The sequence below is a fragment of the Pelobates fuscus genome, chromosome 4 (assembly GCF_036172605.1).
Source record: "Pelobates fuscus isolate aPelFus1 chromosome 4, aPelFus1.pri, whole genome shotgun sequence".
Lineage (NCBI taxonomy): Eukaryota > Metazoa > Chordata > Amphibia > Anura > Pelobatidae > Pelobates > Pelobates fuscus.
The window spans coordinates 256,186,868-256,213,446 of record NC_086320.1 but is presented as its reverse complement, the minus strand read 5'-3'; the positions used below and the strand labels follow the sequence as shown (position 1 = coordinate 256,213,446).

The window sequence follows — 26,579 nt, the reverse complement described above, 5'->3', positions numbered from 1 at the left end:
AATGTCACTATTGATACATTTAAAATATATATATATTGAAACAGCAATTTCCTACTTGTATTTATAGGCCTATAACTTGCAAAAAAAAGCAATAAAGCACGTAAACACTGGGTGTTTTTAAACTCGGGACAAAATTTTGAATCTATTTAGCAGTTTTTTTCATTAGCTTTTGTAGATAAGTAAAAGATTTTTCAAGTAAAAGTCCAAAAACATGTTTTTTTTTTTATTTTTCACCATATTTCATTATTTTTTTTAAATACAATATATGACATAATATAAATACTGGTATGTAAAGAAAGCCCTTCTTGTCTTGAAAAAAACAATATATAACTTGTATGGGAACCGTAAATGAGAGAGCGGAAAATTACAGCTAAACACAAACACCACAAAAGTGTTAAAACTGCTCTGGTCCTTAACGTACAAACATCGCAAAAACAGGCCGGTCCTGAAGGGGTTAAGATTGATATGGAGTCAATAGGATAGTCAAAAAATATTTAAATGCATATATTTTTTTCTTTTTTTTAGGTGTGTGCAACCACTTTTTCCACATTCTCTGTGTAATGCAGAAAATGTGTTATTTACAGAGTATTTATTTGCTGCATCCCATTAACCTTTAGAAAATATTACTATTCTAAGTATCAGTATAGCTTGTTTTTTTTTTGTGTGTGTTTTGGTTTTTTTTTTTACACTTTTTGTTTTGTGACCCCTTTTGTGACCCTCTTAGTGAACCCCTTAAGGGCACATGACATGTGTGACATGTCATGATTCCCTTTTATTCCAGAAGTTTGGTCCTTAAGGGGTTAAAGCATATTTTTCAGAGTCGGAAAAGAGAGAATTACATTTGAAATGGTTGATAACCAGAGGCCTGGTTGCTGCCCAAAGACTAGATCAATAAAGGGTTATTATAACCCTTTGCTTGGCAATGTTTTTTTAGCTCTATTTTGCAATATTGGGCACTACTGAGCTTGTCCATTCCATTATTTAAACCCTTCAGGACGGAGTTAATAGTACACGTTCTGATCAAAACAAAACGTAAACAAAAACTAGAATTTGCGCTATATGTCTGTTCAACCGTAATTCACCGCTGTCACATTAAGTGCACCCGCACTTATTATATATAATTTTGTTCAGGAGAAACAGGGCTTTAATTTATCATTAACTATTCATATATGGAACATAATTTATTATGAATAAAAAAATTTTAAAAAAGGGAAAAAATAAGATTTTTTTTTTAAATTTGTATTTCCGTCTGCCATTTTAGCTGTGAATGTCATAATACTGTTTTACTGCAAAAAAAATGCACATATTTGTAATCAGCGATGTCTCACAAGTACAACAGTACCACCTATTAACAGGTTTTATGGTGTTTTGGAAATTTAAAGGGTCAAATATAGAACGTTCCATTTTCAAATTTAAATTTGCCAGATTAATAATGTTACCTTTGAGACGGTGTGGTAGCCTAGGAATGAGAATTACCCCCATAATGGCATACCATTTGAAAACGTAGACAACCCAAGGTATTGAAAGTGGGGTATGTTTAGTCTTTTTTTAGTAGCCACTTAGTCACAAACACTGGCCAAAGTTAGCGTTCATATTTGTTTTTGTGTGAAAAAAGCAAAAAACTAATATTTGGCCAGTGTTTGTGACTAAGTGGCTACTAAGAATGACTGGACATACCCGACTTGCAATACCTTGGGTTGTCTACTTTTGCAAATGGTATGCCAACATGGGGGTAATTCTTATTCCTGGGCTACCATACGCTCTCAAAGGCAACATAACCAACCTGGTAAATTTCAATGTTAAAAAAATGAAATGCAAGCCTTATATGTGACTCTCCAACTTTCCAAAACACCATAAAACCTGTACATGGGGGGTACTGTTATTCTCGGGAGACTTTACTAAACACAAATATTAGTGTTTTAAAACAGTAAAACATATAACAACAATAATATAGTCCATAAAAGTGCCATTCGTTTGTAAAAAATGCAAAAAACTTCACTTTTACTTAAAATATCATCGTTGTAATACAATTTACCAGTTTGAAACACTAATATTTGAGTTCAGCGAAGTCTCCTGAGTAAAACAGTACCCCCTACGTACAGGTTTTATGGTGTCTTGGAGAGTTACAGGATCAAATATAGTGCTTGCGAATTAAATTCTCTGCACTTTCTCCCTGTGTTGTCAGGCATGTCAATCAAATTTTAATTAATCAAATCACATAATTATGTTAAAAGATTACTTAAATATACACGTAGAATTTTAATATATATCCATTTATAGGTATTTAAATTCTACGTGTATACTAATGTAATCTTTTATGTAATTATATGTATTTATCTATATATATATATTTGCGGTTATTTGTATTTTATATATAGATAGATATATATAGAATGTAATTCTAAGTGTATTTGTTACCAATATATATATATATATATACAGTTAGAATGAAATTACATATGAATATATAATTTATATTACATTTTGTTTCAATATTTTATTTATTTATTTTATTATTTTATTTACTATTGTAATTATACGTGTATATATATATATATATATACATATAATATATGTGTATATATATCTATTATATATACAATATATATACATATTATATATATGTAATGTCATTCTAAGTGTATTTTAATACTAATATATGTACTTATATTAATATTAAAATACACTATGTATGACGTTACATATATAATATGTATATATACTATATATATATAATATATAAACATATATTATATATATAAAAATACTTTTAATTAATTTTACACATGTCTAATAATATTTTTTTTACACCTCCTACCAGCACCTCCATTTCAGACAGTCCCCCTGCTGGCAGATCCACAGCCAGCTATAGGGGCCTCATTTGCTGGGTGGCCTGCCTGGGCTGTCGGGCAGGCCTCCAGAAGAGGATCGCGGCGGAGGTAAGTACACCGGACCTGTAGGGGCTGCAAGCAGTTACGGCGTTCTATGCCGCCGCAACGGCTTTAAAGCCCTTTTAATGCGGGACGGCATAGAACGCCTTGAGTGACTGGACACTTTCTTTCTATTTGCCTGATCGTTGTGGGATTGCTGGTCATGTTCCAGTGCACCTAGTGTTTGCTGGGATTGAGTGGGGCTACTCTCTTCATTTGTATAACACACATAGCCTGTCATCACACCGCATCATCCATAGTCCAATCAAATGTTCCTCACAGAGAATAATTTAATTGGACCGTTTCAGTGGCTCAGAGTACATGCACACACTCTGGGAGGGAGGACAGAGGGAAGGCTTTAAATATATTAATTATTGAAAAGAATGGAGGAGAAGAGGGATGGCAGGGAGCGCAAGGAGGTAGAAGACAATGAAGTTTCCCCTATTTGTCAACAGCAGGCCATGTGTGCTGACGACGGCTGTATTTCTTGCACATAATACATAATTCATATTAGTCAGTCCAGAACAGGGTCACGTGTGCTCCCTTGCACAAAAGTGCCATTATTTTTGCATGTACAGTGTATCAGGCAGAAATGCTGTACATACAGACTCCTGCCACCATGACCACTTCTAAAAGCAGAAGCAATATTAAAGTAATAGTGTTAGGATTATAATTATTGTACTTGCAGATGTTATTTAGTGACTATATACTGTAATTCTAGAAGTAACTGCATACTGTAATTCTAGAAGTTATTTTTTTATTTAATCACATATATTAAACCTTTAACATTTAACTTAATATGCCAAGAACTGAAAATATTCAGTGCTGATAACCCTGAAGCCAAGCCATACAAGTCCACATTGTATAATGATTTTGCATTAAATTTCATGAAATCAGCTTAATATCTAATCTTCGAAAGGATTGCTTATGTTTTAATTTATAGTGCAAAGATCATCAAAAGCAACGCTTAAAAGCCAAGTTAGAGTTCATGCTGCTGTTATGTTTAGAACATTTTCAAAAATGTAGTTTGATTGTAGACTTTTGTTCCAAATATATCTCCTTTGATGCATTTACAAAAAGATGTGATATATTTTTTTTTACCAGTTATACTTTGGCTATCGAATTTAGAGAAAGTTCAGCATACAGTAGAGTGGCTGTTCATGTAGTTCCCGTGCATCTGTGCCAAGAGTTTAGTTTATTACACCAAACACCAACATCAGGGGAGAATGTATAATATTGTTGACCTTTCCTTACAAAAACATATTTTAGTTTCTTATTGCTGAGGGGGTGGTAAGAATGAACAAGCAATCCAGAGAAAAGTTTGCACTGGAACAATGATTGAGTGAGTCACTAAGGGTGTTTCTTTGTTTTGTATTTTTACATGTATACAGCATGGGGTTTTCTGTAAGGAAACATGTAATAGATTTTAACTTTTGCAGGGTCAAGGGAGCTGGGGCACTGCACCCAGACCAGTTCAACTAGCTGAAGTGGTCTGGATGCCTATAGTGTCCCTTTAAATGACTCTAGATTTAAAAAAAGGAAATAGAATTTGGTATGTCTATAAATGCCCCATTCCTTCCAACATTGTAAGGGGATATACTGGCATGTGTGTATACAAAGTTCACAAGTGGCATGCCAGTTATGCATTGAGCCCAGAAACCTTATCTGGCACATATGCTTTAGAAATGCCCTGCCACAGCTTTGCGCAGGAGCACATCTATGGCCTTTGCACTGCACTGTTTAAACAAAGAAAAATAGAATGTAAGCGCTAATTCACAAACACATTGAGAGCACTACTGTTGGAGTCTTGGAAATCCAGACTGTATTGACGGACGTACCACTCCTGTATATGCACAAAGCGGGAATTATACCGCTATACGCCCTCCATCCCAGAGCTGGTATAGCTCTTTTCAATGTTAGTGTATTGCCTATCTTTATTCAATTTTATCCCTGGATTTTGGCATGTTGCACTATTAGTCATTGTATCTCCCCTATGTCTCTCAACATATACGGATATTTTAACCATCCGGACGGATCAACTCCTGAGGATCTCACCCCCACCCTATCCTGATATTTTTAGTGAGACTTTTATTTCTGACTACCTATTCCAGTGGATTATACCCTTATTATTGGAACATTGTTTCTCTTATATTTATCTTTTACTGTTTTATTGGCGCAGTCCTGTCTGTCTTTTTACTACTGCACTGTTTAAAGCCTGTTCCCTAATGTCCCCAGACAGGAATCACCCCCAAAAATAGTATAGAATTGTCAGGGTCCTAAATTGGGATTGTTTCTTTTGTTCAGAAATGGAGAAAAAAAATATTGTAATCCTTACTATACCTTCGAACTCACTCAACCTGATATGCACTTACTTTTGCATCTTCTGAATTCCCATGCAGCACTTCTATCGTTCGAAAACTTTTATCGGCTTTCACCACTGCTCTTGTGACAAACTGAATCACAGATGAGCTGTCCTGTGGAATTATATAGGAGAGAAAAAATATACAGTTCCATGAGCAGAGTGAATATAGTCCAATATAGCTGCATTAATACAGTATAACATCCACTAAACCAAAATCTGCCACAAACTCTCAGTATCCATATAGAAAAGCTTTCATATGCTCGGGTTCTTGTGTATTAATCTGTCTTTGCATCTCAACTCTTGTCACATCTTTCAGTGGGCATGTCACATCTTTTAGGGGCAATAAAACTGAAATTGTATAAAAACCAGTGAAGTAATAAATAAATAAATATGTATGGTAGTTACTATATTACTACCCCCTTTTAATTAAAGACTCCTGTAATAAAGCGAAGGCAGAGAGGCCTTTTAACCCCAGGGGAAGTACGTGTAGTTTGTGTTGTAGACAACACAAAGCTATGTTTAGTTATGGGCCCCTGGGGTGGAGCATTTGGAGAGAAGGGTGGGCCAATGCTCCACTCCACATTTTAGTGGTTTTCCTGGGAGACATAGATCCAGGCCAGGGTTTTTTGGACTGTCTCCAACCCACTGCTCAGCTGCAGATAATCAGCCGTAGCAGTGGGAATAAACCCCTCCCTGCTATGCAGGTAAAAGGGGGGATTGCTGGCTTCCTCCCAGGAAGCAGGTAGGAGAGAGGCTGTTCTCTCCAGAGAGAGAGTCAAGGAGACTAGGCACTGGGAGTGCAGAAAGGGAAGCAGTCAAGGCTGGCTTGGAGCACTGGGAGTGCAAAAGAAAAGCAGTCAAGGCTGGTTTGGAGCACTGGGAGTGCAGAAAGGGAAGCAGTCAATGCTGACTTGGAGCGCTGAGAGCGGACAAAGAACTAGGTTGGTGAAACCAATATTGTTTTGTTTTAGTTTAACCCCTGAGAGATAGGGAACCTAATGTTAGTTAGTGCTCAGACGAGCTAGGTTTTTGTTTATAGGGATTTGTGTTATATTTATGTTTTCATTTACTGCTGTCTCCTGTGTGGATTTGCAAATAAAGTGCCTAGAGTATATGCAATTACAAGGACTGTGCCTGTTGTTTACCCTAGAGGACCTTGCTACCTGCAAACAAGGATCAAACACCATAACCACTACAGTCTACCCCCGTTGTAAGTAGCTAAGATGGTTTAGTATGATTTGACTCTTCACCTTGGGGCTGCTCCTTCCTCCTTTCAGATGTCAGTAGAACCCTGCAGTGCAAAGCCAGCTTTTAAGTTTTTACTTAAAGTTTTATTATACGTGGTGGTGGATTTTAATACAGTTTATTCTCTTTTTATAAAATCGTCTCTATTTTTTTGTATATTTAAGGTCTGACCATTTGGATTTATATTTCACCAAGCAGTGCAAGTGATTTAAAGATGTCAAACCGAAATAAGTTCTTGGAAACCTATGTTTGCTAAAGGAAGTCATAAAATAATAATTTGTTTTTACAGTCTAACCATTCCAAACAGTATCGTTGTAAACCTGACTGTCTAGCAATATGCATATGCTTCTTAGACATATAAAATATAATTTTCCTACATTACCACACACCATCTCAGACTAAAACATTCTACCCTCACACAAACAAAAAGAACTGTATAGTTTATACATTTAAAAACATTTAATAATAATTAGTGCACAATACTGAACATGGTGCTGGTAATATACACTGAATAGATGTGATTTAATATTGAAATGTCACTGGAAATCATCCTCTTTGCCATTTATGTAATTTATGATGATATTTATTGTGCAATATAATTTTTTTTTATTATGAGCATTGGGAATTTTTAGGGTTGTTCTTCTGCGTCAATCTTGTAAACAAGATTTTTTTATGTACTACATTTTTATTCTATGTTATTATTTTTGCGAGCACTGATATTTTTTTTATATTGGACTTGTGGGCCATTCTTGTAACCAGGACAAGATGATTGGGTTATTTCTGCGTGTATCTGTATGTGAGTGTATGAAGCTAACAAGAAGCTGATGTGAACTGGTACTTAGATTGCATTTGCTTTTGGATTAATGAGTAATAATAGGAATTGTATATGAACTTCTGCATGGCACTTAAAGAATATGGCTCTTTCCAATTATTAATGGAAAAGTAATACATTAAGCTGACAAGTAATTCCCAATGATGTGGAAGTCATCTATGAGAAAATGAAAATTGTGTAATATACCTGGATATCAGAATTCTGGCTTATCTCATACATTATAATTAACACTACTAACAACAATAAACAAAATAACACTTAAAAAAAAGAAAGAAAAAAAGAAAATGTATAATCATACCTTTTTCAGTATTTCAGTATTCAGTAGCATAGTTACATCTATGGTTCGAGTCTCTTCTTTCGTTAATGAGTTTAGGTTACAATTTAGCATTAAACAGCTTCTGTCTGGTTTATCCTCACATTTCTAAAAAAAAAAAAAAAAAAAAAAATACCCAAAATGAAAATATGCAGTATACATTAAATAAAGTATTGTAAGAAATATATTATTGATATTACTAGGAATATTTTGTAAATACTAATATATGGGAGTACAAAGAACAAATAACAAGTATAAAAATCAACAAAAAACTAACCTATGTGCAGAACCCACTAAATTGATAAGGGGAAGAATGGAAATCAAAGGGGTTCTCAGTGAGAGTACAGATTGAATATATATATATATATATATATATATATATATATATATATATATAATCTCACAAAAGTGAGTACACCCCTCACGTTTTTGTAAATATTTCATTATATCTTTTCATGTGACAACACTGAAGAAATGACACTCTGCTACAATGTAAAGGTAGTAAGTGTACAGCCTGTATAACAGTGTGAATTTGCTGTCCCCTTAAAATAACTCATTAATGTCTAAACCGTTGGGCAGAGACAAGTAAGACGCACGCCCCCTAGCTTGTAATAACGGGCGTGCGTGATGTTGGCTGGATGTCTGAACGCCACGGCAGTGGAGGGACAGGGCGCATGGTGGGGCCGCAGCTGCATGGGTTGAGAGGAGGTATGACACACACACTCGACACTATCTGAACCAAATGCAGTGTGCGGCATAAAGTCTGATCACAGCCAGACTTACCCCTCACCCCTTCAACCTCTGCAGCAATGCTGGCAGCACTCATACGTCTATTTCCCAAAGACAACCTCTGGATATGACGCTGAGCACGTGCACTCAACTTATTTGGTCGACCATGGCGAGGCCTGTTCTGAGTGGAACCTGTCCTGTGAAACCGTTGTATGGTCTTGCCCACCGTGCTGCAGCTCAGATTCAGGGTCTTGGCAATCTTCTTATTGCCTAGGACTAGGTCATCTTTATGTAGAGCAACAATTCTTTTTTTCAGATCCTTAGAGAGTTCTTTGCAATGAGGTGCCATGTTGAACTTTCAGTGACCAGTATGAGAGAGTGTGAGAGGGATAACACCCAATTTAACACACCTGCTCCCCATGACAGCCAGTCACATGACAGCAGGGAGGGAAAATGGCTAATTGGGCCCAGTTTGGACATTTCCACTTAGGGGGTGTACTCTTTTTGCCAACAGTTTAGACATTAATGGCTGTGTGTTGAGTTATTTTGAGAAGACAGCAAATTTACACTGTTATACAGGCTGTATACTTACTACTTTACATTGTAGCAGAGTGTCATTTCTTCAGTGTTGTCACATGAAAAGATATAATAAAATATTTACAAAAATGTGAGGGAAAATTTTTTTAGGATCTAATTTTATTTAGAAATTTACCAGTAGCTGCTGCATTTCCCACCCTAGTCTTATACTCGAGTCAATAAGTTTTCCCAGTTTTTTGGGGTAAAATTAGGGGCCTCGGCTTATATTCGGGTCGGCTTATACTCGAGTATATACGGTAAGTGGGAAAGAGTACGAAAGGTACAAAGAAAAAGCATGAGTAAAAGGCATTAATGACACGAAGAATAAGTCAAGATTAGAAAGTTTAGAGTGATTAGTTAGGATGAGAAGATATTTGTAAAACAAAGGTAGAAGAGACAGAATAGGTGGACTTTCAAAGCCCCAAAGCATTACATTGTAATGTATTGATTCTGGGATATAGATGCTGTTCCTTTTCTGTAGCAATGTAATATGACAAATGGCAATGTTTTCATTTATCGGAGAACATGTCTCAAGTGGCTATCAAATTAACACTTCCTTCTTAACATCTTTGAAAATCAAAAGACTTCACATTAAGTATCACACATAATAGCATAATGATAGATCTTGTAGAGAATCACTGGATTCATTTCTTCTCTAAATGAAGCATTTATTTGCCAGATCATGGAGATTTTATTTGTAAGTATTCTTAAAGAAGGCACTGAGTCTATAGCAATAAAGTAACACTCTATGTTATATACCGTATTTATCAGCGTATAACACGCACCGGCGTATAACACGCACCTCATTTTAAGAAGGAAATTTCAGGAAATTTCCCCCCCTCATCCCATAGTGTTCCCCCCCTTTCCATAGTATTCTCCACCCCTCCCATGGTATCCCCCCCTCATCCCATAGTGTTCCCCCCCCTCCCACAGTGTCCCCCCTCCCCTTGTCCCATAGTGCAGTTTCCCTCCCCTTGTCCCATAATTACTTACCTGTCTTGAAGCGTGGGCCGGCTTCACAGCACGCACCGCAGTACAGGAACTTAAATTTCAGGTTCTGGTTTCCGGCGGGACTGAAAGGAAGTGTGCACACTGAGTGCGCACTTACTTTCAGTCCCGCCGGAAACCGGAACCTGAAATTGAAGTTCCTGTACCGCGGTGCGTGCTGAACACCGGCCCACGCTTCAAGACAGGTAAGTAAACTTTCACATTCGCTCCATAATACGCACAGACATTTCCCCTCACTTTTGATGGGAAAAAAAGTGCGTCTTATGGAGCGAAAAATTGTATATCGGCGTATAACACGCACACATCATTTGCCCCCTATTTTCAGGGAGAAAAAGTGCGTGTTATACGCCAATAAATACGGTATATAGATATATATCTATATATATAACAGAGTGTTAAGTTTATTGCTATAGACTCAGAGAAATTCTATATATAGGCATTCCTTACTTACCGACTGAGTTCCATTCCTATGACTAGGTCGTAAAACGAATTAGTAGGTAAGCGAGGATGCATCACACCAGTGAGATAACCAAGTCTCACTTGCGCTAGAGAACAAGACTATGTTTGAGGAATACCCCTGAACATAGATCAGCTCACTAGCTCAAAGAATCTCTTGAATCTATGTTCAGGGAAAATCACCTCAAACATAGACCAGCTCACTAGCGCAAAGAATCCCTCAAATCTGTGTTCGGTGGAATTCCAGGTTCTAGAGCAGTGGTTAGATGACTGAGCAGTTGGTAAACAGGTAAGTTGTTTTCTGAGGACTACCTGTACATATAGTTTTCATTTATATATCTTCATTGAAGTTTGAGAAAAACAATATTGAGGTAAATGCAAAAAAATAAAAATAAATAAATAAAAATTAGCTGATAGGGCAGTAATTAAATAGATATAAATAGAGTGCTAGTTCAATTGTAAAAAATGGTACTTCCCCTTTAAGAAGCCAGAGACAAGTAAGACGCATGCCCCCTAGCTTGATATTAACAGGCGTGCGTGATGTCGGCTGGACGTCTGCACACCACGGCAGTGGAGGGACAGGGCGGATGGTGGGGCCGCAGCTGCGCGGACTGAGAGGAGGTATGACACACACACTCTTGACACCATCTGAACCAAATAAGTTTATCATGGTCTCATCGGACAACAGGACATGGTTCCAATAATCCTTGTCCTTAGTCTGCTTGTCTTCAACAAAATGTTTGCGGGCTTTCTTGTGTATATATATTTTTCATTCATCTATCTTCATTGAAGTTTGAGAAAAACAATATTGAGGTAAATGCAAAAAAAAAAAAAAAAAGCCTGTGCATTGGGAAGATATCAGATTGTGTCTGTCTGTCTTTATTTATACATTTATAACATTGTTTCTATATTTTGCGAACTATATTTTCTATACTTCTAACATGTATGCAAAATTGTAGATACGTTTTGTTTACACAGTCAAACGATACAGCAATATACATCCATCCATCCAAAAAAGATGGCAAAACTAGCCCACAAAAAGACTCCAAGGAACAGATTCTTTCTAATTTCTTTTTTACGTTTTAAATTTAATTCATTATTATTTGGTTACTGCAGAAGTTACTGAGTGCCAATTTTTTTTTTAATTGTATATTTGTTGCCTTATGAAATATGAAGTACTTAAGTACTGAACTGCATCTTTAAGAACTAGTGGCATTCGAGCAATATTAGAGTTTCCATGTTGACATATTACTGCAAAGCATCTGATATCATGCTCCCTTTATCCTGTCATTATTAGATTATTTTAGTAATATTTTGACAGGCAATAGAGGGGCCACATTAAAATGGTACAAAAATATACCCAGTGTACCTCTTACATGTTTAAATTGGGTAGGAAAGGGAAGAAAAACATTATGAAATATGTCTCAGGAATAGCTCGCAGCTCTGAAGTCCTTTATTATTTTAGGCTGCTCAGAACAGAAGAAAGAATTCTCCACTGTGTCAATGTATTCCAATACAAACACATATTCTTGCACTGAAGGAAAAAGTTTTCAAGGGTCATAAATATATAAACTTCTTTAGAGCTTATAAATGTGCCATAAGATGACTATGGTTAAGCAAAACTGCTTACAGCATCTTTAAGTAACTGTAATATTGTACATTTCTCATTTGCCTTTCATATCAACGCAGAGTGGTTGAACATCAACAAATTAAATATATTTATTTAAAACATGTTTAATATGAACAGGATCAGGGCGTGACTGGAAACTAAAAGCAGCCTATTAAAAAATTCTATACCAGCCTAATAATGCATCTTCTGTTGTGTTTTAACCCCTTTTTTAATTGCCATTTTTTGTGTTTCTTATTCCCTTTTTTGATAATTTGTTTTACCTCATTTAGTGTATCTTGTCTCCAATTGTTTTCCTTTGTGTCTCTTACAAGCCCCTTTGTGTGTCTCTTTCAACTCCCCTTGTATATCTTTTACTTCATCCCAGCCCCTGTGTGTCTCTTTTTACACATCTCCAGCCCTCTGTATGTCTCTTCCCCCCCCCCCCCCCAGCCCCTTTTGGGTGTGTCTATGTCCCCCCCAACAAACCTTCTTTGTGTCTCTTTGTCTCCCTCCAGTTCCTCTTTGTGCATCTTTCCCCACCAGCTCAGCTTTGCCCCCTTCCCTTCTGTATGTGTCTTTGTCTCCCCAACAAACCTTCTGTGTCTCTTTGTCCACCCAACAAACCTTCTGTGTGCCTCTTTCTCCCCCTCACTGTTTCTATGTGTCTTTCTTCCCCCTCTGATTCTTTCTCCCCCCTCCCCTTGTGTCTCTCTCTCCCCACTCTGTCTCTTTCTCCCCCCTCCCCTTGTGTCTTTCTCCCCTTCCCCTGTGTCTCTTTCTCCCCTCCCCTTGTGTCTCTTTCTCCCCCTCCCCTTGTGTCTCTTTCTCCCCCTCCCCTTGTGTCTCTTTCTCCCCCTCCCCTTGTGTCTCTTTCTCCCCCTCCCCTTGTGTCTCTTTCTCCCCCTCCCCTTTGTCTCTTTCTCCCCCTCCCCTTTGTCTCTTTCTCCCCCTCCCCTTGTGTCTCTTTCTCCCCCTCCCCTTGTGTCTCTTTCTCCCCCTCCCCTTGTGTCTCTTTCTCCCCCTCCCCTTAGGTCTCTTTCTCCCCCTCCCCTTGTGTCTCTTTCTCCCCCTCCCCTTGTGTCTCTTTCTCCCCCTCCCCTTGTGTCTCTTTCTCCCCCTCCCCTTGTCTCTTTCTCCCCCCTCCCCTTGTGTCTCTTTCTCCCCCCTCCCCTTGTGTCTCTTTCTCCCCCCTCCCCTTGTGTCTCTTTCTCCCCCTTCCCCTTGTGTCTCTTTCTCCCCCCTCCCCTTGTGTCTCCCCCTCTCCCTGTGTCTCTCTCTTTCTCCCCATGACTCCCCCCTCATCCAGTGTCTCTCTCTTTCCCCTCTTTCTCCCCCACTACCCATCTCACTCTTCCCCGTGTCTCTCTCTTCTCCCTCTGTCTCTTGCTCCCCCTTCTCCCCCTCTTCACCCTCTGTCTCCCCCACACCTCCTCTTTCTCCCCCACACCCCCTCTGTCTCCCCCACACCCCCTCTTTCTCCCCCACACCCTTGTATCTCTCTCACCCTCTTTCTCCCCCACACCCCCCGTCTCTCTCACCCTCTTTCTCCCCCACTCCCCCTCTGTCTCTCTCACCCTCTTTCTCCCCCACTCCCCCTCTGTCTCTTTCTTTCTCCCCCTGTCTCCCCCCTCCTCATGTGTCTCTCTCTTTCCCCTCTTTCTCCCCCACTACCCCTGTATCACTCTTCCCCATGTCTCTTTCCCCCCTCCCCCTGTGTCTCTCTCTTCTCCCTCTCTCTCTTTCTCCCGCTTCACTACTCTATGATGTGGCTGTGCTGGGAATTGTGGGAACCGCAAGGAAGCATAACAGTCAGGTCTGCCCCATCCCTCAGTCCACCTGTGTCATCTGACAGCTGCACGTCTGTCAGTGTTAGTGAGTCTGCTGCTGGACTGGCCTGGTGGCACCTCCATGTGTTACATTGTTACATTGCGGCCAGCGGCTGCAGCTCATGTAACACATGGAGGTGCCGCCGGGCGGCCGCCTAGCCAATACTAACAGCCGTGCAGCCCCGTCAGAGTGTGCCACCAGACCGGCCACCCGGCGGTCCAAACATGCGGCCCGCGGCCACAATGTTACTAAGGCTGGCCGCAGGACTCCCTCTCTATTGGAGGGAAGAATCAGTGCTGTGCAGCCCCCAGGTGCCTCGGCCCACCAGGAAATTGCCCTGTACACGATGTACCAAAAAGGTTTCATAGGATTAGAAGGAAATGTAATCAGTACATTGCAAAATAAAATAGAATATCTTCTCTAGGCTTATATTTACTCATAAAAAACAAAATATAGGATAAGCGCTATATGAACAACTGTAAGATACCAAGGAAAACACTAAATGCAAGGGGTACCCTCAACCCCTTACTAAAGAGAAAACAACACGATACAAGCAAAAATAGGTTGTGCCAATAATACAGTCCAATATATTCAGAGGATGCTTTTGTGCTTCTTAATTAATGGCTTTTTCCAGACTTTGACTTGTAATCCAATATATGAAAATAAAACAAACAGATGGCTGATAATAGTGCAATATGTTTAGTGCTAGGTGTGAACAACACATATATGGAAACTAGCACTCACAGCTCTAAGTAAAACGGCATGCAGCGGTATAATCCTCACTGGTGGATATGTAGCTTTGTAGATCAATATCTCAGCTTGCAGATAAATATACCAGAAAAAATATAAAAACAAACAATAGTGTTCACTGTGGTAAAATATAATGACATAAGAATAATAGCAATTTACTCACATGTACTTGAGCAGTGATACTGCTCAATTATTAGCACCTGGGTGGTATAATCCCCACCAGGGATATATTGTCAGGTAAATTCTCCAGAGAGTTATCCTCACCAGGGTACAGATTTAGGGTGGATACTCCAAGGAATAGGTATGTCAGGAACAGAATAAAATTGATAAAAATAATAAAAGCATAAAAAGTTAAATAAATGGTCAAACACAAATGAGTGGATGCCAAATATACTTTAATGTTAAAAAAAAAAACAACAGAATAGTAAAACAACACAACGCGTTTCACCAGTATAGGGGCTTCTTCAAGTGTTGTGAGTCCACACCTAGCACTAAAAATATTGCACTATAATCAACCATCTTGTTTTATTTTCATATATTGGATTACAAGCCGAAGTCTGGAATATATTGGACTGTATTTTGGTGCAACCTATTTTTGCTTGTATCATATTTGGAATGGTATAAAATGCATCACACATTTCACAAGTATGCAGTGAGAGACACCGAATAATCACACAGTCCTGCATTTTTTTACTCCATCTTATTAAAGGGTTTTTCCAACCTCAGCACACCCCGTCCTATTAAAGGCTTCTCATACAGTAGCCTTTGACTGGGCTATTTAAGGGGGGGAAAGGGAGGGAAGGAAAGAAGGAGTATGGGAAAAAATAAAAGTCAGATGGGATAAAGTGGTGGGAGGGCTGCAATTAAGGAAGCATCCCCTTGCAGGCTCTGAACATCTGCAGACGTAAAATATGAACCGAACTGACATTAGGCAGTCTGGAACAGAATACTGGGCTATTGAAGTCACATGTGTCAAGGGTACAACGCTTGGAACACAAGTGGTAATAACTCTGGATGTGCCGTCTTTCAAGCTTAAACACTGCACATTCAGACTCCTACCATGACGACCACAAACACCTTAACAAGCAGAATTGGTAATAGTGGTTGGTGTGACCATTTAAGATTTGCAAATAATTTCAATAGAGTCGCCTGCAAGTAGTGATTGTAAGTAAGATGTACCAAAAAAAGCAAACCACACATATCAACACATTTCAACAAATTATTATAATGCATGGATCAATAGCTCTGATTTCACACAAGGTTATACACTAAAGTGTGAAATACTAGGAATTTAAAGAGTATTCAACATGAATTTCAAATTCAAAACCATAAAAGACAAACTCAAATCTGATTTGGAGAATATATTCAATTTGGTTATTCGGGGCTACAATTTGAAATTCACTTTGAATTCCTGATCTAGCACACTTCAGTGAATTACCCTTAACAGTGAATTTCACCATAAACTATAATGCTCAATAGTGATGTCCCGAACTATTCACCAGCAAATAGTTCCTGGTGAACATAGCATGTTCGCGTTCGGCATCGCGGACGAACGCGAACATGGCATGTTCGCGTTCGCCACCGTGGGCGAACACATGCGATGTTCGGTCCGCCCCCTATTCGTCATCATTGAGTAAACTTTGACCCTGTACCTCACAGTCAGCAGACACATTACAGCCAATCAGCAGCAGACCCCCCCTAGCAGACCCTCCCACCTACTGGACAGCATACAATTTAGATTCATTCGGAAGCTGCAATCATTTTTTTTATTATTATTTATTTATTTTTATTCTAAATGCAAAACATTGGTATATAGGGGAATATTCACTAAATGCCAAACATTGGTATATAGGGGAATATTCACTAAACGCCAAACATTGTTATATAGGGGAATATTCACTAAATGCCAAACATTGTTATACAGGGGAATATTCACTAAATGCAAAACATTGCTATACAGGGGAATATTCACTAAGTACCAAACATTGTTATATAGGGGAATACAAATAATGAGGACCTACTGTCCCCCTCCGGCCCCCACCCCTGAACGGTGGGTGGGGGCCCTAAAAAAACAATAAGGGGGACCTACTGTCCTCCCCCCCTGCGCAGTGGGTGGGGGCCATAAATCACAATGGGGGGGACCTACTGTCCTCCCCCCACCCCCACCCGTGAGCGTTGGGTGGGGGCCATCAAAATAATGAGGGGGGGGACCTACTGTCCTCCGCCCCGCCCCCACTCCTGCGCGGTGGATGGGGACCATAAAAATAATGAGGGTGGACCTACTGTCCTCCCCCCCAGCCCCCACCCCTGCGCGATGGGTGGGGGCCATAAATCACAATAGGACCTACTGTCCCTCCCCCAGCCCCCACCCCTGAGCGATGGGTGGGGGCCCAAGAAAAACAATAAGGGGGGGACCTACTGTTGTCCCCCCCAGCCCCCACCCCTGAGCGGTGGGTAGGGGCCATAACAATAATGAGGGGGGGGATCTACTGTCCTCCCCTCGGCCCCCACCCCTGCGCGGTGGGTGGAGGCCATAAATCACAATGGGGGGACCTACTGCCCACCCACGCCCCCCACCCCTGAGCGGTGGGTGGGGCCCTAAATACTAATAAGGGGGGGACCTAATGTCCTCCCCCTGGCCCCCACCCCTGAGCGGCGGGTGGGGGCCCTAAATACAAATGGGGGGGGACCCTAGTCACCCCCTCCCCCCCCCCCAAAAAAAAATTACCCCCCTACCTACCCCCCTCACCCTAAAAATAATGAGGGGGGGACCTTTAACTAAGAACCTGTAAAAAAAAATACTTACCATTCGATGTTTTCTTTCTTCTAAAATCTTTTTTTTTCAGCCCCCAAAAAAGGCCAAATAAAAAAACATAATAACCGACGCAATTAGAAAAAAAAAAAAATAATGAGCGCAAAAAAAAATAATCCATCTTCACCCATGGAGGGCTCCGCACAGACTGAGCTCTGCAGGGCGGGGGAAGGCTTGTCTGCGCGGAGCCCTCCATGGGTGAAGATGGATTTTTATTTTTTTTATTTTTTTTATTGCGTCGGTTATTATGGTTTTTTATTTGGCCTTTTTTGGGGCTGAAAAAAGAAGATTTTAGAAGAAAGAAAATATCGAATGGTAAGTAGTTTTTTTCTAAAATGTTTTACAGGTTCTTAGTTAAAGGTCCCCCCCCCCATTATTTTTAGGGTGAGGGGGGTAGGTAGGTGGATTTTTTTGGGGGGGGGAGGGGGTGACTCCCAGGGGTGGGGGCCAGAGAGGGGGAGGACAGTAGGTCCCCCCTCATTATCTTTATGGCCCCCACCCGCCGCCCAGGGGTGGGGGCCAGAGAGGGGGAAGACAGTAGCCCCCCCCTCATTATCTTTATGGCCCCCACCCGCCGCACAGGGGTGGGGGCCTGGGGGGGAGGACAGTAGGTCCCCCCCTCATTATCTTTATGGCCCCCACCCGCCGCCCAGGGGTGGGGGCCGGGGGGGGAAGGAGAGTAGGTCCCCCCCTTTCAATCACTATTGTGGCCAGAAAGAGTCTCTGTGGGTGTAAAACTCGCCTGCCTATTGAAGTCTATGGCGGTTTGCGAACATTTGCGGAAATTCGCGTTCGCGGTTCGCAAACCGAAAATTTTATGTTCGCGACATCACTAATGCTCAAGTCAAACCCTGGAACTAATTACTACACCTAAAATAAGGCAGAAAATCCATTGAGAACTAAAGATCTACTGGAGTAGCTTCAGTCCTGCTCAACAGCAGAAAAAAGAAACAGAATTTGTGAATCCAAATCTAGACCCTTTTATTGTCAATACATGAGTCAATAAATAAGCTTTTAACAATAATAGATCAGAATTTGGACTGAGAAGTGCTGCATTTCTCCTTTTTCTAGATCAGCAGTTGACATGCACTATAGGCTAGTCTAGTCTGATGGGAGTTTTTGCCTAGTAGCTAACGGTAAACTCTATATTGGACACACGTGGACCTGTAATAAAATGGGGGAACTCTGGAGAGAGATGTATTAGATTATTTCATGATTATTCTTCATAGAATAACAAAGGAAATGTTGTCTTCCTGGCTGCAGGTCTACTGACCTTTCTGTTCTAAAAACTGCAGTACAGACTTACATACTTAGCACATTTATAGATAATTGTAGAATGTTCTAATTTTACATTTCACTACCTTATTAAATCCAAGATCAACAGGCACTAATCTTAACCATGAAATCTGATGCTCATTTCTCCTCTATGAAAAGGTTGATAAACGGCTCATTTGTGAGAATATAAGTAGCATTTAGCTGAGTAGCTATAATTTAATCTCCATTACTACAAGGCCTCCTTAAAGAATAATCAGTATCAAGATAAGAAAGTGGACCCTTGACAGGTTTTATATTGTGCAGAATCCAAGTTTATTAACTTGGTTCAAAAGGATATCCAAATATGGAAATGTTAATCCTTCAAGAAGGCAACTCCATGGCACATGCCGAGGTCAAATTAGGTGGTTATCGTTTGTATATAAATAATTTTTTTATACATAACATTCCTCAAAAAAAAGACAAGTGTTAAGCCAGTGCACTATGTGAAAGACAGAGAAATATTTATCATTAGTAAACTATTCTGAAGAAAGTCTGGTAATCTGGAGAACACACATACAGTAAGATAAAGGTTTTGCTCTTAAACAGGCACATTTTACAAGCAATTTTCAGTGGAAACTTTTAAAAAATATTGCTTGAAGAAAAAAAAAAAGTCAAACAGGGAGCTATCCTTTTATATGGAAAATAACTCTAAGGTAAAAGATTAATATTCATTCCTCTTGTAGTCATTGAAGTATCAGTTTATCAGCAGGTAGTTGTGGCTGTTAAAGATTATGCCTATGCATATTTTAGGAGATTTCCTGGAAAAAAAAAACCAAGGGTACATTTCCAAAACGTTACAGCTAACAACTCAACAGTTTCTTTTTTGCTTATTATATATTGAATGAAGAGGAACACAAAGATTTCCTGGTTGCATTAAATTATTATGCCACCTTACCAAATTAAAATAATCAAGTTAAACTCACTTTCATGTAATGCAATCCCGATCCGCCATGGCTGCCTTCCTCTGAGATCATCATTATGATGATCTCAAGCCAATCCAAAGCAAGCCTGTCGCTACCATGAGGCGAAGACGGCATTCACCTGGGGCACCGACCTGCAGGGGGCACCGACCTGCAGGGAGCGCCCACCGGGAAGTTTCCTGGTGAGCTGCTTTTGTCTGGGGCTGGAGCGCTGGGTGAGCGGCTCTTCAAAACCTGGTGCCCCGGCTGCCCCCTGCCTGTAAACACAGGAAACACGCTGAGGGAGTAGGAAGCAGCAAGTGCTCAGAGTGCACGGCTCTCCTGCTCCCCCATCAGAAGCAATAACAACTTCATGATTATTATGATTGATTATTATGGGTTTGTTTGTGTGTATAATTCAGTAAGAGTGTGTGCATGTGTGTTAGTGAGTGTCATTCTATGTATACTTCACTAAGAGTGAGTTTTTGTGTGACATTGTGTGTATACTTCAGTAAGAGTGTGTGTTACTGAGTGTGTGTATCATTATGTGTATACTTCAGTAAGAGTGTGTGTTAGTAAGAGTGTTGTGACAGTGTGTATAATTCAATAGGAGTGTGTTAGTGTGTGTGTGACATTGTGTGTGTGTGAGACATTGTTTGTATACTTCAGTAAGAGTGTGTGTTGGTGAGTGTGTGTGTGTGTGTGACATTGTGTGTATACTTCAGTAAGAGTGTGTGTTAGTGAGTGTGTGTGTGACATTGTGTGTATACTTCAATAAGATATTGTTAGAGTAGAAATGTGTCCTGTGGAGGAAAGGGACAGCTGATCAGACCTAATTGGCAAATTTAGGCTACAATAGCTGATTTAAAAGAATTATCCAACTTGGCTACTGTTACAGTTCAACTGATCTTGCTTAAACTTTGCAATTCGGTTTTCAATTCACTGCAATCCAGAGTTTAGTGAATAAACCTGAGAGAATGCAGTTGCATTTATGAGGGGGCAGCAAAACAGATCTTTGCAGAGGGCGGCAGGAATCATTGCACCGGCTCTGATCCAAAGTATTTCATAGTGAAGCACTGAAGTCCCTGCTCTGCATGTGCAGCAGACTATACGTTGTGTCAATATTATTCTCCTCAAAGAGAAGAAATACAGTGCCTCCATATAGCAAGATTTAACTGTGTTCGATGTCATGATGCCAAAAATAAATGCCTTAAAAAAATAAAGAAAGTGCCTCTAGTGGACGACTTTGTCTTATGATACATTTTAACTGTGTTAGAATTTAGTTTAAATTAATCTGATATTCTAAATCATTATGAGAATTTCATGAGGCTTTCATCATACATACTGATAAACAAATTTTTTGTTTGTTACCGGGTTGCTCTAATTTACTTAATGTCAAAGTAGAACACAATAAATATGATCTTGAATTTTTTATTTTATTATTAATACACTTACCAATACTTTCCTGCCTGATTTCGTAAAGAAACCAAATATTGTATGAAATATATTCTCCTTTTCCTGAGGAATAACACATGGTACAAGATTTTTCTGGAAAGAACAATGACCTTTATCCTGTTCAACCTGTAGAAAGAAAATATATTCAAAAAAGTCAATAACTTTGACTTCTATTTCCTTGGATTAAAGACAAAAAAATTGAAAACACAAATACATATTGGTGGACTTTATGAACAATAAAGCAAATGGTATCATATATCCTCTCGATTTCTATCTATGCAGCCTTTCACTCACACCTAACATCTGAAGTGACAGATTCTTGAATAATTCTTTTACATTAGAACACCATCAGAAACCCCAAACCCCATGTTATTGGCAGTCCTTTATGCTAGTACTTGTTCAAGCTATTCCTTAGTAGTCATGATTGCGCAAATAATTTGCAAACAGCAATCAAATCGATCGTTAGATGATTTGATGTAGTTTTTCTTAAAATGGTATATGAAAAGAGGCACTGTTTTACAGTCAATTAGCAGCAAGTGAGCAATTATTCTCTAGTACAGGTGCAGCCAATCTTTGGAACTCCGGATTTTGTGCACTACATCCCCCTTAATGCTCCTAGGGCCATAATGCTGGAAAAGCATCAGGGGGGGGATGTAGTCCACAACATCTTGAGTGCAAAAGGTTTCCTACCCCTGCTAGAGTAGAACTGCATCGTCAAACAAATAAAAACTGCTGAGCTGTGGGACATTAACACCCTCCTCTTTCTGTAGGCCCCATGCAGGAGATGAGTAAATAATATAGATTTATTCATTTTTTTAAGTAGGTTTACGCTCATCAGAAAATTCCTGCTCTACTTTTTGCTAGCAGAATTGCCATCAAATGTATAGATTGTGAGAAAACCTATTTAGAACTTTTTCCCATCTGTCAATCGTCCTACAAGCAATTCTCCTGCGTTCCAAGAATAGCATGTGCTCTCGCTTTTATGATTACTCCCAGGCTGACAATTCTATAACTGGCTATTGAGTGTAGATGTTACTCAGTTCAGATGCAGGCATGCTGGCAATGAAGCATAACGGAGGAGATTTACCCTGCTTGGCAAAGTGTCTGCACAGGCAGGCTAAAGGAAGACCGGAGGGATCTTTAAAATAATGTAGCACTTATGAAGCATTAATATACAAAAGGGTCTCAATAAATACGTAGATTACCACAAAGCAGTAGGAACCCTAGGAGTTCCATGTACTTCTCAAGAAAGTAAGGTGGTCTCTGCTAATCCTGTGTGCGCACTTAACATATTGTTTCTTTACTAGCCCAGTGTACTTTGTTGTCAGTTCAGTTCAGGTTTACTGCCATGGGCTGACATGGAGGACACTCAGGCCATTCCATGGAGTTTAAGCTATTTATTTAAAACCACTGGACGTTCTTGTCCTCACTTCTCCTCCCTTCCATCCTCCTCTCAGTGCTCAGTACTCCTTCCATATAGACATTTGTTGACTGTATATACCCTTTCCATTCTCATCTACCTAGTGTCACTCTTATTTCATACATGTAGAGTTAGAGACACATAATTCTTTTTAAATGTTTTGCCTTCCTTTAGCCAGTCTTTGCTAATGCCTCTTTTTGCTAATGCCTTTTTTTTTTGGCTCGCTACAGTCTTTTTGAACAAGCTTTTCAAATAATTTATTATTTTTTGGATAAACTTTAAAAATTATTAAATATTTTGAAAAATAGTTTGATATTTTGATATTTTTAATATATTATTTTATATATGATATTTTTTAATACTGAAATACTTTCATTTTTTTTAATGTATCCAAAAATATTAAATCGCTTGAAAAGCGTATCCAAAAATATTAAACTGAGGCCTTATGATCAAAATAACCATACTGGAAAAATTCTGTAAGTCTACTCTGGCTGTAAATTTGATATTCTATTATTATTATTTTTTTTTTTAAGTAAATACTGTTACGGTTAGTAAGGATCAGGAGCATCTGACCTGAAAATCACCAACTTGAACAATTAAATTTGCTAAATTAAGCTGTTTTTCATGCTACTTTAACAAAACCAAACAATAGCAGTTGCTTGTAAAAACAACTTTACACGTGCCTTTTAAAATAGTTGACTGAATAGTTTTCTGCAAATCAGAACTTTCAGTAATCATTATGATACTCGGAAGTACAATTGTTACTATTGATTCCATTAGATTATTTACAACTCTGAACATGGCAATATGTAAATTCTGCACATGAAGATAACCAGCATAATGATAATAATAACAATAATTATAATAATAATAGTAACACTATATGTTTTCATTCACAAAAACTCACACAATATTCCCTTCAACTCATTTCCTGCACCTGTGTCTTACACACTGAGATTTATAAACTGTCAGGTTTTTGGACAGAACTGATTTTTCTGCATATTTCTCTTTGAAAGGACTAATCACCAAACCACCACAGTTCACACATGTGGAGATACAATAGCTAAGGGAAGGAGGGTAGATGTTAGATGGGTTTCTATGCACTACTGTTCCACCATTGTTATACTGTGTGAACAATTGGGATTTTACAATTTGTGGTTTCATCTGTGGTTCTTAACTTCCAGGAACCGAATCTAACCCTCAGGAACAGAATTAAAGATTTGGTCTGCATGCTATTTCCTGGTTCTTTTGAATGTGTTTTCTTTGTCAATGATTTGCAGTTTTATTCAACTTTTAATATTGTGAGCACTGTGGGATAAGTTGGTGAGTATAAATGATGGGTCCCTATTGACAGGCACAGCAGTTCCTATCCCATTACATCCATCACATTTTTTTAATTTTATTTTTTATGTAGCTGACATGTCTTTATTTTGAATGTTGCTTTCAATGTGTGTTTTGTCTTTGACACAATTGAGTAATTTCTGTTAATTCTTTATTTTGCAATGACACAAAGCAAGACTTTTTATGGTTTGGCTCATGCAAGAGCCCCATGGTTTGTTTGGTTATTGTTACACATTGTAATGAAATAAGGAGTTATGCATGAGCCCGCTGAATGGTGGCTCTCGGTTGCATACATTTGTCCTTTATCAGGTATCATTGTTTTTGTAACATGAAGCAAACAAGAAAATAAGAGAAAATGCACAATAATAACCTAAACTTTGCGAACATAAAGGGTAACCGTGGGCCGGGGTACCGGTAATCCCGGACCCGTGGTGGGTGGGGGGTTATAGGTCTGGTTATAGGTCTTTAACTGTTAAGGTAATTTTCCCAGGGTTCCCATGTCTTGGTAAAAGCCTTTATCCATCACATTTTATTTAATTTTATGAAGGTGTGAAAATGAAAGTGAGTAAAATGTATTTCAATAAATATCTAACTATGCTCATTTTACATCTTAAGAACTGTTCACCATACTAAAGCAATGTACATGGTATATGTTCCTGTAAAACAGTTTAAGATCCTCTGGATTAAATAAAAAGCCCCAAAACATGCTTGCTGCATCGTCACCCAAAACACCATACATTGGTTTGATGCAGTCAGGTTATACCTAGTGCAGTAGCAGTCCTATGGAAATAATAGAACTTAATACATGTTTTGCAAAGTTGAATTGCCAACAAAAAGGTTAAAGAGACAGACAAGCCTTCAGATTATACAATGAGCACTTCCAAGTATTTATGGGATACCAGCATGCACACTGACTTTTACAATAATTTTCAATAAATCTGCATTTAAAGTAAGATTTCCGCGAGAAGTGGAATACGAAAGACGAGTGCCAGGAAAAGCAGATGCATAAACAGATGTAAATCTTTGGTCCTAAGAAAACATCCTACTGAAAACAATTTGCAACTTTGTGTTTTACAGCCCTGCCTTTCTCTTTAATTGATAGACGCAAAGAGAGAATTGTTTAAAGAAAGAAGATCTACAATTGCCTTCACAGAAAAGTTTCCAGACATCTTTCTGACTTTGTTATGATTCATGTTCCAATTACTGTAAACACAGTTGGACCTAGCCAATGAAATGTATAATATTTCCTGTACTGCAAATGGAATTTGTGACTGGCGTACATTATTTCACTACATCACGGGGAATAACCGATATGGAATCTAATATGTCAGATCAATACAGATCAGATATTACATGTTTCACTGGATTAGTATTTTAGTGATCTGACTCAATGCAGTGAGATTAATGAGATTAATGACGTGTTCAGATAGATGCTGAATTCTTACAATACCTTGACATGAAGGTTACTAGGTTACTATATATATATATTCTTAAAACTAAAGATATACCGTATTATTTTTTAATGCTATACCTATTGGAATAAACTACCCCTTTTTTCATCTACCAAGTCCTTGGAGTGCATCTCTTCATTTCTGTTTATATATATATATATATATATATATATATATATATATATATATATATATATATATATATATACATATATATATATATATATATATATATATATACATACACACAAACAATATATATATATATACACACAAACAATATATATATATATATATATATATATATATATATATATATTAATACAGCTAAATAGCTAGCAACAATTCAATGTATACAAATACTTAAGAGTGAGAATATATGCCAATCTAGATTAATGGCAGCACCTGCAATAGTTGCTGCACAAGTCTGTAAATGACACTAATCTAGGGCATGTTTACTGCCCTAACAGTAAACAGCACACCAAACCCTTACACTGCCCTAGCAATCAACCTCTAGCCCTAACCCTAAGTCCTACTACTAAAGTTAACTAATTGTATTGAAATGACCAATTATAACACAACAATAATAAAACATAATATTGACAAAAAATGAGGTGAAGAAGACCTTGCTCAAACAAGCTTACAATCTAAGAGATACATAATGGGTAACATTAAAATAGCCCCATATATACGTATTGAATATGTCACTGCAGTCACTTTCTATTCTCACACTGAAGATTTACTTCCAGACCCCTGGGTAAACCCCAAATACGATTGCTAGAGATGCCACGACTGCCAATTCCTAATATCTCAGTGCACTCGAACATAAGATGCATTAAATAGGGCTTAGTGCTGACAACTATTTCAGCTCAAGTCTACTGCCTAGGTAGCATTTTTGGAGGATCATCTCAATAATCATACTTGATATTGTTTATATAAATAATTACTGTTATGCATGATTTGCATATGCCAAGTTGGACTTTGAGGACTTTGGGAATAGAATCTCGAGAAATTATGTTTCCACAACTTGAAATGCAAACAAGCACAGACAGGTATCATGTTTCAGATATCATACTGCATTTTTGCATATAGCAATTGACACAGCTTTTTTATAAACCAAAGTATGGGCTATGGTCTAAAAGGATCGCTGACTAGATACCAGCTATGGACTGCAATTCTGACTGGGTATCATCAGTATGGTGCCGGCTCTGGAAGTTAAAGTCTCTCTGAAAGCATATTGCTAGGTACTG

At 38.7% G+C, this 26,579-nt stretch overlaps 1 protein-coding gene across 1 annotated transcript in view; it reads right to left on the bottom strand.

Moving 5' to 3' along the window:
* The window catches only part of ITGA9 (integrin subunit alpha 9), a 496,852-nt gene that overhangs the window by 20,338 nt on the left and 449,935 nt on the right, over positions 1–26,579 (bottom strand). Inside the window, exons 24-26 of the mRNA XM_063452059.1 lie at positions 21,118–21,243; positions 7,668–7,790; positions 5,303–5,404 (exon numbers count right to left, since the gene is read on the bottom strand). Coding sequence (XP_063308129.1) covers positions 5,303–5,404; positions 7,668–7,790; positions 21,118–21,243 — 351 coding nt within the window. The remainder of the gene's footprint in view (positions 1–5,302; positions 5,405–7,667; positions 7,791–21,117; positions 21,244–26,579) is intronic.